The sequence below is a fragment of the Typopeltis vanoorti genome, chromosome 13, assembly GCF_054136105.1.
Source record: "Typopeltis vanoorti isolate ZY-2024b chromosome 13, IOZ_Tvanoo_1.0, whole genome shotgun sequence".
Lineage (NCBI taxonomy): Eukaryota > Metazoa > Arthropoda > Arachnida > Uropygi > Thelyphonidae > Typopeltis > Typopeltis vanoorti.
Genome location: NC_143561.1, coordinates 122,062,918 through 122,075,686, shown reverse-complemented (window position 1 = coordinate 122,075,686; position 12,769 = coordinate 122,062,918). Strand labels below are relative to the sequence as shown.

General features: G+C 38.6%; 1 protein-coding gene across 1 annotated transcript in view; it reads left to right on the top strand.

The window, feature by feature from the left end:
- Positions 1 to 12,769, top strand: part of Col4a1 (Collagen type IV alpha 1) — a 903,940-nt gene that overhangs the window by 265,828 nt on the left and 625,343 nt on the right. Inside the window, exon 11 of the mRNA XM_090402880.1 lies at positions 9,806 to 9,922. Coding sequence (XP_090259006.1) covers positions 9,806 to 9,922 — 117 coding nt within the window. The remainder of the gene's footprint in view (positions 1 to 9,805; positions 9,923 to 12,769) is intronic.

Here is a 12,769-nt window from a genome sequence, read left to right as displayed (position 1 = left end):
CCATAGATTATGCAGCGTCCCATCGATGTTTCCCAAACCACAAGACCTTACATTTTGCTGCATTAAACCGACAACCCCCCATTCATTTGCCCATCTATCTAGCTTATTTAAATCCTCTTGCAGGGCTACCATATCTGCACTATTACTAATAATCCTTCCCAGCTTCGCATCATCTGCAAACAACTGAATATCCCCCTTGCAATCCACTGGCAATGTGATATAAAGGTTAAACAATATACATCCTAGTACTGAGCCCTGTGGAACCCCATTTGTAACCCTCTGCCTCCTTGAAACTGCTCCACCATACACAACGCTCTGATACCTATCAGACAGCCAATCCTGAATCCCGTTGATCTGACATCCAGACCCATGTGCTGCAACTTAAATATCAGTTTATCATGTGGCACCCTGTCAAATGCCTTCGCTAAGTCTAAGAAAATTGCAGTATATGCCTTTCCCTCATCTAATGTTCTTGTAACTTTATTATAAAAGGCTAACATATTGCTAAAACAAGAGTGCCCCTTCACAAATCCATGTTGACTCTCACAGATAACATTACCCTCATCTGCCCAATGCTGTATACGGTCCCTCACTACTTTCTCCAAGATCTTAACAACTACTGATGATACACAGACTGGCCTATAATAAGACACTTCCAGTCTGTTACCACCCTTATGCAATGGCACTATCTTACTTTCCTTCCATTCCCTGGGCACCTTTGCCAAAGCCAGACTTTCATTGAAAGCCAGGTTAAAGGCACTGTCAGTTCCCTAGCACATTCTCTCAAAACTCATGGTGAAATACCATCCAGTCCCACAGCTTTACTGACATCCAGAGTACTCAGTATCTGAAACACACTCTCCTCCTGTATATCTAAACCTCGAACCAGCCCTATCCCTCTAGCATTAATACTGACTCCTCTAGGATGAAATACTCCAATAAAGTGTTCATTGGACAATTCCACTGTGTCCTCTGCATCAGTCACTCTATTCCCATTTTTAATCCCACAATATATCATTCTTTACAGTCATTTCTCCTCCTACTGGCCACATAGCTAAAAAATTCCCTAGGATTTTCTTTGGATCTTAAGGTCAATCTCCTCTCATATTCCAGTTTCGCTTTCCTTACCACACTAGTCACTCTTCTGGCCTGTGTCTTATATTCTTCATGCATCTTCTCTTCACCTGTCTCCTTATATCTCTTCCATAGCCTCTTTTTCGCATGCAATTCCTGTTTAATATTGTTTGTAATCCACTTTACTCCAAATTGTGTCCTCTTCTTCACTTGTGGTATATAACTTGCCATTGGTGCTAACAAATATTCTTTCACAATTTCCCACACACTAATGATATCCCGGCTTTCCAATTCCTCCCTCCATGAAATTTCCCGAAGTTGACATCTAAGACTATTATAATCACCTGCATTATAATTCCACATAAGTTCCTGTCTCTTTGATACTCCTGCATGTCTATTCATTTTCCAAGTCAAAACCATATGGTCACTCTCTCCAACTGGTGGGAGAGATGTCAACTCAGTTATTATCAACTCTTCTGATGCTATAACCAAATCCAAAACTCTTGAACCTCTTGTTCCCTCTGTTACATGTTGCCTAAGACATTTGTCCCTCAAGAATTCTAGAAATTCCATTCCCCTATTGCTACATGCATCTTTCTCTCTCCAATTTATACTACTGTAGTTAAAATCTCCCATAACAATCATTCTTCTTGCACTTGCCAAACTTGGCTGTCTAAACATCTCCTGGTCCCCATCCTCTGTGCTCCTGGATCTGTAGCAACACCCCACTAAATATTCTGTCTTGTCTACTTCTACCTCACACCATACGCTCTCAAAATCATTTGTCTCACTACCTTCCAAATTCTCCACTCTTAGAGGACATAGGTCATCACTTATCATAAGCAGTACCCCACCACCATGCTTTCCCCTTCTATCCTGATGAAAAATGCTATACCCAGCAACTTCTATTCCCGTTGTTATATTCCCTTCTGTCAACCACGTCTCAGTGATCGCAATAATTTTTGGCCAGGCTGATGCTATCTGCACCACCAATTCCTCTCCCTTATTCCGGATACTCCTGGCATTAGTATAAAGTATATAAATGCCATTGTTTCTATACCCAGCATTATCCCTTCTAGACTCCACTGGGCGCAGTGTTACCCCACATCGTCTCTCTTCTCCCAAGTATCCATTCCCACAAGAGGCCATCCTTGTTATCATTCTCTCTGGGACAAACTGACTCGTTCAGAACAGCAATGTCTCCAGATGCCTACGTCCTTCCTCATTCAAATGTAAACGGTCTCTCGCATACAATTCCTCTCTTTCCTCAAACGCACTCCAAGCATCCACATATACCAGTCCTCTCTTGTCACACATTCTCGCTATTATGCCATTCAATATCACTGCTCTTCTGCTCAGCTCATCATTATCATACCTAGGCAACATGCACACTATTTTCCCTCTCTCTGTGTTCTTCCATACAGTCTCAAGCAAAAATCTCATATCTCTCGCTGCCCAACTTACATTACCACTCAAGTCATTCGTTCCTACGATCACAATCATCTCATCCACCCTTTCACCTCTCTTAATTGCCATAGCCACCCTTTCTATTGTTCCTCCTGACAAACACTCCTCACGCATCCTATCTTGAACACCACAGATCATTGAGTCGCCATACAATATACCGCTTACCATTCCCTGTCTCCTACTGTTTCCATTCTCTCCTCTTCTAGCACACCCATACCTCTCACTCATACTCCCTAAATTCTCTCTCTGCTACTCTGATTCGCCTTGCATTTATCTCTTCCATTCTCCTAATCTTATCTTTCATACTTCTGCTCTCATTCACAAGACATTCCACCTCCTCTTTCAACTCATCTATCTTCCTCTGCAGGTCATTCACTCTTAATCTAAATTCACTCTCCCAAACAAAACCATCTCCTAAACTTTCACAGTCACTCACACCTTCCACACTATCAACTATTATTTTCTCATTCATATATATCTTTTTTTCATTCTCTCCTATCACACTACTTGTCTTCTTACATTCATTCCCCGTTCCTGGAGCAACAAAGTCGGATATCGATATTTCTAATGAACTTATTTCCTCCAACTGCCTGCATTTTGCGCAGATACGCTCTCCGCTCTCTTTCACAAGCCAAGCCTTTCACAAGCCTTTTATAAGGCTTTGATTAGGCCACACATGGACTATTGTGCCCAGATTTAGTCACCAGGTTTTCAGAACGATGAAGAGATGTTGGAAAGGGTCCAAAGGCAACTGATTAAGGTAGTTTCTGACCTATGGAATGTTGAGTATGAGGAAAGATTGAGAAGATGTAATTTGCAGAGTCTGGTGGAGAGAAGGAAGAGGGGGAGATATGATAGAGACCTACAAATTGGTAAGTGGTTGTTATAAGATCAATGGTGGAGAAGTTCTACAGAGAATAGTGGGAGGTCATCCCTGGAAACTGTATAAAGTGGGTGTAAGTATGGGAGTGAGAGGCAGATTTTTTTCATGCAGGGTTGTGAATGATTGGAATGCCTTGCCTGAGAGTGTAGTGTCTGCAAGTTTGAAGAAATTTGATTGTAGGCAATGCTTGAACATCTAATTATATTAAATGAAAAATAATTATATTAAATATAATTATTTTTAGTACCTGTTAACTGGAAAGAGATCTTTGATAATGTTCATTACTCCTACTGGTACATTCGATATCTACATTACTCTTCAAACCATCATAGGTCACATAAACATAGCATCATAAATATGTTGAGAAATTGATTTAGAAAATTTATCTCTGACGAGGAAGAAGTTCACACAGATCTGTCTGAAATAGCTACAACACTATCACAAAATGGTTATCCTTGAAACATCATCAACAAATTTCTATACAAAGATAACCAACAAGAAAGAACAGTCTCCCAGCAAGTTTCAACAGCAGTCATCCCCTTTATAGGTTCAATTTCCACAAAAATTGCGAGATTGTTAAAGACCCATAACATCAGGGTTGTATTTAAACCAACTAATAGCATCAGACAGGTTCTAAGATCACCTAAAGACAGTGTTCCATTTTATAAATATCCAGGTGTGTATAATATTCCATGCACGTGTGGTCTTTCCTACATTGGACAAACTTCGAGAAGCCTGGAAATAAGACAGAAAGAACATGTTGGCGATTTTAATCATAACAGAACGATCACCTCCGATTAGCACATCACTTTTCAACTTTGAACACCACACTATAGACTGGAATAACAGCTCTATGGCCTACATAGACAAAGATTACAGACATCGATTATTTAAAGAAGCAGCAGTTGTGCTATGTACAGACAGCAGCCTAAACAGAAATCAAGGGGCCATACTGAACGATACTTGGAAAAATCTAATTCCCTCAGTTCAACAGAACTACAGTACGCAAAAAAATCATATTACGCGTTTGCATGTAACACGTGTTCATGATGCTGAGTAGAAATGTCATGCGAACATGTTACCTTAGCTACCTAACAGGTACTAATGTTTTTTTGTATTCTTAAACCTTTTTTGCATTTACCATTTTTTTTGTACTGTGCAATCCTTGAGAAAGCTAGTCAGTTACTAGCGAAACCAGTAGGCAGTTTGTACGAACATACGTACGTATTAAATATATGGTCAATTTAACAATAAGTCTTATATTTTGTAGCCTCATATACTCCCGAATATTTTTATTATTGAAAGAACAACATGAGAAACAGCGGCTAAACTTTTCTACCAGTTAAATAGAGTAGTACAATGAAAAGTAAATTAAACTTATTCATTAAGGGGGGGGGGATAAAAAGTGATCTTTTACTCTCTCACCCCAGTTCAGCAGTACTGATGACATTCATTATGAAATGATAAAACATCTTTTGTCATCTTCCATGAATCTGCTTCTCTTAATATACAACTGAATAATTACAGGGGAAGAATTTCCAAGAAAGCACAACACTTTCTTATGATGTGGAAGACACTGACTTGTAGATGTAGATGTAAAGAAAGTTTTGTTCCATTGTATAAGGCTTTGATTAGGCCACACAGTGCACAGATTTGGTCACCTGGTTTTCAAAAGGATGAAGAGATGTTGGAAAGGGTCCAGAGATGACTTACTAAGGTAGTTTCTGATCTCTGGAATGTTGAATATGAGGAAAGGTTGAGAGCAGTTTACAGTCTAGTTGACAGGAGGAAGAGGGGGTGATATGATAGAGATCTACATGTTAGAAAAGGGTTGTTATAGGATCAATGTTGGAGAGGTTTTATAGTAAACAGCAGGAGATCAAGGAAAAACCAGAGAACATCCCTGGAAGCTGTATAAGGATGATGTGAGCAAGGGAGCGAGAAGCAAGTTTTTTGCATGCAGAGTTTGTGAATGATGGAATGCCTTGCCTGAGAGTGTGGTGTCTGCAGAGAATTTGAGTGTGTTTGAGGCATGGTATGATGAGTTGTGTGTATGACCAAAGGACTTCCTAGATGAGTCTTTGACTCCATGGGGTCTTGGGATAATAATAATTATTATTGATATGAATGAAGCTATCCATGTACTACAAGAAGAGCTTTCCACTGTGCTGAATGCTAACCTTTGGATGATCCTCTTAGACGTCTCAAATGCATCAGTTCCCAAGGAATTCATAAAAGTAAAAAAGTCGGCATGGCAAAAAGTTTGGAAAGCTAATAAAATTTTAGCAATGTCTCCAACACTCTCCCAAAGCAATATTGTTAACCTATTTGGCACCATCCTTCAAGCAAACACCATCAGTGCACTCAGTGGTGGCTAAAACTTTGCCATTGCATCTAGATATGTACTGACCAAAGATATCATGATCCAGATGAAGTGTAGATTCTACAACCTTAATGCCAGTGAGACTAACAATATTAGGCTTGATATAGCCAACATGCTATCACAGGTGAATTCTCCTGGAAGTTATCTGTCCAACAGAGAATATAAAGCACTTCTACATCTCAGAAATAACAAAAAATAATAATAATCCTGAAAGTGGACAAGGGCAATACTACTGTCATTTTTAACTATACAGATCATAATAAAAAAAAAATGACAACCCTTTTTTAAAGACAGATTTACCTACTGCCAACTAAATTATGACCCCACCTATGCCCAGGTCACAATCATCCATAGATTGCCAAAAAAAAAGAATGTCACTTCCTGGCCAGCAGATGTTGCCACCAGACTAAAATCGTACAATTCCAGATTCCTCCCCCCCCTCATATTTATGGACTTCTAAAAATCCATAAAGAGGATGTACCTCTGCATCCAGTTGTAGATGGTATAGACTCACCCACCTACAAACTAGCTAAACATTTAGCCAATGTGCTTTCCTGTACTACTGGTAATACCTTGTCACATATCAAAAATTCAGCCCCATTTTAAGTTCAGTATACAAACTTCATGCTCTGCAATACTGACTTAATAGTTTTGATGTCTCCTCCTTATTTTCTCCCAATATCTCAGCCCAGTTTCAGTTCACTGTGAACTTGTGCTTTGTTTGGCAAGGAAAATTCTACAAGCAAACAGAGTATACAGCCATGGGGTCCTCTCTTTCTCTCCTTTGCTAACTTCTTCATAGAGACATTTGAAAAGCATGTCCTAAATTCTTCCCTCCCCCCTTTAAACCTGCTATTTGGCTATGCTGTGAGAACAACATGTTCACAGTTTGGCTACATTCCTGTGGAACCTTCTCCACTTTCTTATCCCATTTTAACAGTCAACATCCAACGGTCCAATTCACAACAGAAATCAGAAATACTAACAATAATCTGCCCTTCTTAGAGACTCTAATTACAAAATGACTAAATCGATCTCTGACCTTCACCGTCTATAGAACCCCCCCCCCACACACACACAAGTAAATACTTCCATCAACAGTAACATCACCTGCCCCCTCCCCGCAATTTGGAACTATAAAAAGCTTAGTCCATCGGGCAAAATTAATTCGCTCAGATAACACACAGAACTTGTCCACCTTTTTGGCCATTGCCTACACCTACAACGTATATGATGTTGAAAAAAGAATTTCAACATCATATACCTGCACCTAAACCATTCTCTCCCTCTTCCAAACATAGGTTATGGCAAATCCATCACCATCCCTTATATTCATAGCATCTCAGAAAAGCTGGCTAAGATCTTAAAAAAGTACAATCTTGACCACTTATATAAACAGCATAGAAAGATAGCAATCCTTATCCCCCCCCAAAGGCCAGCTACAATTTCTGGATTTACCTGGAGTGTACCAGCTACCTTGCAGCTGCAACTATTTATACTATGGCCAGACAGGTAGGACAGCCAACATCTGTATATCAGAGCACCAGGATTACATCTGTTTCTACCATTATGGTTGCTTAGGATTTCAAGACATTGCACTGGATACCCAGCACAGGATCTTTTGGATAAAAGCCACCTTACCAACAAATGGATTTAACCAGTTAAAATACAGAGAGAGAGAGAGAGTAACATATGGACAATGGTATTCAAGCTACAACCTTTTTGGTATTCAAGATCATATTTCTGATGTCTTTGTGGTGGAAGGAAGTAGGAAGCATGTAATACTATGTTGCAGTTAAAAAAGGGGTGATTTGCATTTACCATATATGCAGGAGTTAGCTGAGAATGAAACCAGGAAGTCATTCTTATCTTTAGACGATATTACAGTGCAACCACCTGGGCAAGAGAGAGGTGGAAGTACATATTATTATTATTATTATTCAAGCCTCCCTGGAGTGTCAAAAGACTCATGGTGGGAGGGCCTTTCTAAGAAACAGAAGTCTATCAAGACTCATTGAGGGAGGTCCCTCCTAGGAAACACAGCCTATCACACCACTCCTTAAATGCATTGACCGTTCTCATTCTAGCAACTCCATCAGACAATGCATTCCATGGTTCAACCACCCTCCATGCAAAGAAACCACTCCTCACCCTCTTTCTCACAGTTTCCTTTCGTAACTTCAAGGAATGGCCCCTTGTCATTACTCCTTCCTGCTGTTCAACCAAGCGAAAGAACTCCCCAGTGTCAACTCTGTAAACACCTCTTAACAGTTTAAAAGTCTCAATCATATCACCTCTCTTCCTTCTATTCACCAAACTCTGCAGTCCGCACTCCTTCAGCCGATCCTCATAACTAACATTGTACAGTCCCGCCACCATCTTTGTTATCCACCTTCGTACCCTTTCCACAGTTAATTTATCCCCATCAAATCCTGGGGACCGGATCTGAGAACAATAGTCTAAGCATGGTCTCATCAGAGTTATATACAATGGAAGGATAACCATTTTATCTCTGCAGGTCAGTGTCCTTCTCATTATTGCAGCAATCCTCTGCATTACCTTACTACCTTTGCAGTATGTCCTCTAAATTACAGGTGTCTATCAATCATCAAACCCAGATCTCTTGTCTCTCCTACTTCCTCCAGTTTAACTCCTCCCATAGAGTATGCAGCATCCCATCGATGTTTCCCAAACCACAAGACCTTACATTTTGCTATGTTAAACCGACGACCCCCAAATCATTTGCCCATCTATCTAGCTTATTCAAATCCTCTTGCAGGGCTACCACATCTGTACTATTATTAATAAACCTTCCCATCATCTGCAAACAACCGAATATCCCAATGCAATCCACAGAGAATGTCATTGATATAAAGGTTAAAAAATATAGGTCCCAGTACTGAGCCCTGTGGAACCCCACTTGTAGCTTCTGCCTCTTTGATATTGCTCCACCATACACAACTCTCTGATACCTATCGGACACCCAATCCTGAGTCCAGTTGATCAATCTGACATCCAGACCCATGTGCTGCAACTTGAATATCAGCTTATCATGTGGCACCCTAATTAGAAGAAACACACGTATAAACCACAGTGAAAATTATTTAATTGTAAATATTTCATCCTAAGTATCTTAAGACATCATCAGTACAGTATTTAAACAAAATTAGGAATAACATACAGTTAGGGCGCATGATTACAATAGAATCTCAAAAACATGCATAACGTGCTAAAGTAGTACAAAAAAAAAAAAAAAAAAAAAGTTAATTATTTAACACAATTTTGTATGATAATTTCCCATACTTTAGGAATAGTAAGAACGTCGTTGCGGTTTAGGTTTGGTCTGTGTAGTAGGGTATAAGCCTTCTTTGTATAAGCGTTCATGTTTAAATAAAGATCTATGTAAAAGTTTAGCCTTTTCCCAATGGATCCTATGGTTTGGATTTTCAATTCCGTGTTGAGAGAGGCCAGATTTCTGCGGTTTAAGAAGAAGAATGTGGTCTTGATGTTCCGAGATGCGTTTCTGAACAGACCTACCTGTCTGTCCAAAGTAAGATAATTTGCATGAGCATGGAATCTCATAAACACCAGGTAACATCAAGGGTGAGAATTTGTCCTTAGGAGAAGGTAATAAGTTGTAAATTTGGTTGATAGGTTTGTAAGTAGTGGCAAAATTGTATAGTGGCAACCAAATTAGTGTACAATAATATTATAGGAGGCCAGATCAAGGTCTTATACAAGGGCATCATAAACTCTTTATTTCTGCATGTGTACTCTGCATTATTGCCATTATCCGATGTGATGTCTTCAGAACTTGTGCAATGTAGTCCCTTAATTTCAGGTCCTTGTCCACCACACTCCGTTCATGCTAAATGAATAAAGTAATGGATTCATGTTAAATTCTTGAAGGAGTGGGGAATTCTTGCTGCAAATTTTTCTAATCTTTTTAGGTATCACTAAATAAATTAATCATTTTTTATACTTTCCTTTTATTTTAGGGTGATAAAGGACTTCCAGGTTCAGCAGGACCACCTGGTGCCTGTGATGGATATTTCATGGAACCAAAAGGTGCTACTGTTGGTCCTCCAGGTAATCCTGGACCAAGAGGATTTAAAGTAAGATTATTTGATTTACACAGTTTAATTTAAACACTTTTATGAAAATTGATATGCACTTTAATTAACTGGACACAATTTAACATTTTGTAATTTAACTGTGGATACATGGATATTCAGAATGTCAAGTGTTCCTGATTAGGTCAAATAGCAGAAAAATGAATCAAAATAACCATCATTGCATTCTTCCTAATAGGTAAATTTGAAGGGACTTTTGACAGTCTTATGACAGTTCTACATGATTATATTGATATTATGATTTGTATATCAGCAGTTTTCCTTACATATGTTAGGTATATTAGTTCTGTTCATACTCCAATCAAGTTCTTTCCTAATATATCAATTGTTGATATGATTCTGTCATGGATGCCATATGATAACTTGCTCTACTTTTCTTCAGAACTCTCATATCTGCAGTCTTTGGTCTTTGATCAAGTGTTTTATTTCTAACCCAGCCCAACAGATCCATAAGTTAAAATAAGCATGAACACTGTCTTGTATTTTGCTACTTTATTTTTTTTTTATCTAATTTCTCTCTTATTCCATAAAAATTTATCCAACAAACTCGCCTATAGCAGCTTTGTTTATTCTGTTGTTTATTTCCATATTTAATTTGTTTTCTTTACTCACGGTAGCTAAAATGTATTGCTTGTTCAACTGGTTATAGTTCTATCTCATAGGACATTGCTGATTTTTATTTTTCTACCTACTTTTTTAATGTTTTGTCTTTTTTTTTTTTTGTTGTTGTTCTGCTGATTCTCATGCCAAATTTGTTACATATGTTATTCAGTTTAGTTAAAAATCCTGTTGATTTGTACTGGATTAATCATTATCAGAAATAATTAATTAAGGTAAACACTGATTCAAGTTTTATCATGAAAGGTTGGTTTATATAATGCACTTATGAAGTAGGTGATTTTTATCTGTTTTATTCCTTTTCTTGGGAAAAATTGTGTTTTATGGGACCTGTGTAGTCCTGGGGAAATGTCATTTGCAGTCATAGTGCTAGGCCGCCTAAAGAAAGAAAATTTTAAGTTCGATTGTAGTTGCTAATTAAAAGAATTTTTTCCAAGTCCTTCTTTGACTGGTTTCCAAGTTAGTCAATTACGATATTGGCAAGTGGATTTTTTCTCTGGAAATTTGGGTTTTTAATCCTACAACTCAAGAAAAGCGGCAGTAGAACCTACACTATTTCAGACAATAATATACTGGATTATGGTTAGCGATCATGAGATGGTGTCAGTTGTGTACTGTACTCTCTTAACTGGTGCTATTAAAAATCATTCATAGTTTGGGCTAACAATCGCTGATTGGCTAGGAGTAGAGATTGACTACCACTGTCTTTAAAAATTAGATGGGACTAAAACGGTCTCACCTACTCTGTTTGAAGAAAAGAGCATTAACATATTTATTTATTTATTTATTCTTATATTTTACTGGTGATTTTTTTTTATTGTATTTGGTGTATTTCATAATTAAATTGTCGAGTTATTACTATATTAACACCCTAGCTTCCATGATGTCTATAGACGTTTAACAAAATCTGGATACGATTCTTTAACACCTATTGAATAACATGGGTCAGAAGTGCAATTTGGTCTCACTATTTCATCCGCCATGGCCAGTAGAGAGGTTAAAGGTACTGTAAAATGGTACGAAAAATGCACATTGATATTATTATTATTATTCAGGCCTCGATGGAGTCTAAAGACTCATCATGAGAGGTCCTTTCATGAGAGGTCCTTACAACCCTGTAAACACCTCTTAACAGTTTAAAAGTCTCAATCATATCACCTCTCCTTCTTCTATCCACCAAACTCTACAGTCCACACTCCCTCAGCCGATCCTCATAACTAACATTGTAGAGTCCTGACACCATCTTTTATCTGCCTTTGTACCCTTTTCACAGTTAATTTTACCCCTTCAAATCCTGGGGACCAGATCGAGAACAATAGTCTAAGTGTGGTTTCATCAGAGTTATATACAATGGAAGGATAAGCATTTTATCTCTGCAGGTCAATGTCCTTCTCATTATTGCAGCAATCCTCTGCATTACCTTACTACCTTTGCAATATGTCCTCTAAATTACAGGTTTTTATCAATCATCAAACCCAGATCTCTTGTCTCTCCTACTTCCTCCAGTTTAACTCCTCCCATAGATTATGCAGCGTCCCATCGATGTTTCCCAAACTTCAAGACCTTACATTTTGCTATATTAAACCGATGACCCCCATTCATTTGCCCATCTATCTAGCTTATTCAAATCCTCATGCAGGGCTACCACATCTGCACTATTACTAATAACCCTTCCCAGCTTCGCACATCCGAATATCCCCTTGCAATCCACGGACAATGTCATTGATATAATGGTTAAACAATATAGGTCCTTGTACTGAGCCCTGTGGAACCCCACTTGTAACCTTCTGCCTCTTTGATATTGCTCAATCATACACAACTCTCTGATACCCATCGGACAGCCAATCCTGAATCCAGTTGACCAATCTGACATCCAGACCCATGTGCTGCAACTTAAATATCAGCTTATCATGTGGCACCCTGTAAAATGCCTTTGCTAAGTCTAGGAAAATGGCAGTATGTGCCTTTCCCTCAACTAATGCTCTTGTAACTTTATCAAAAAAGACTAGGATATTGATAAAACAAGAGTGCCCCTTCACAAATCCATGTTGACTCTCACTGATAACATTACCCTCATCTGCCCAATGCTATATATGATCCCTGACTACTTTCTCCAAGATCTTACTAACTACTGATGATACACAAACTGGCCTATAATTAGATACTCCCAGTCTGCTACTTCCCTTATGCAATGGCACTATGTTACCTTCC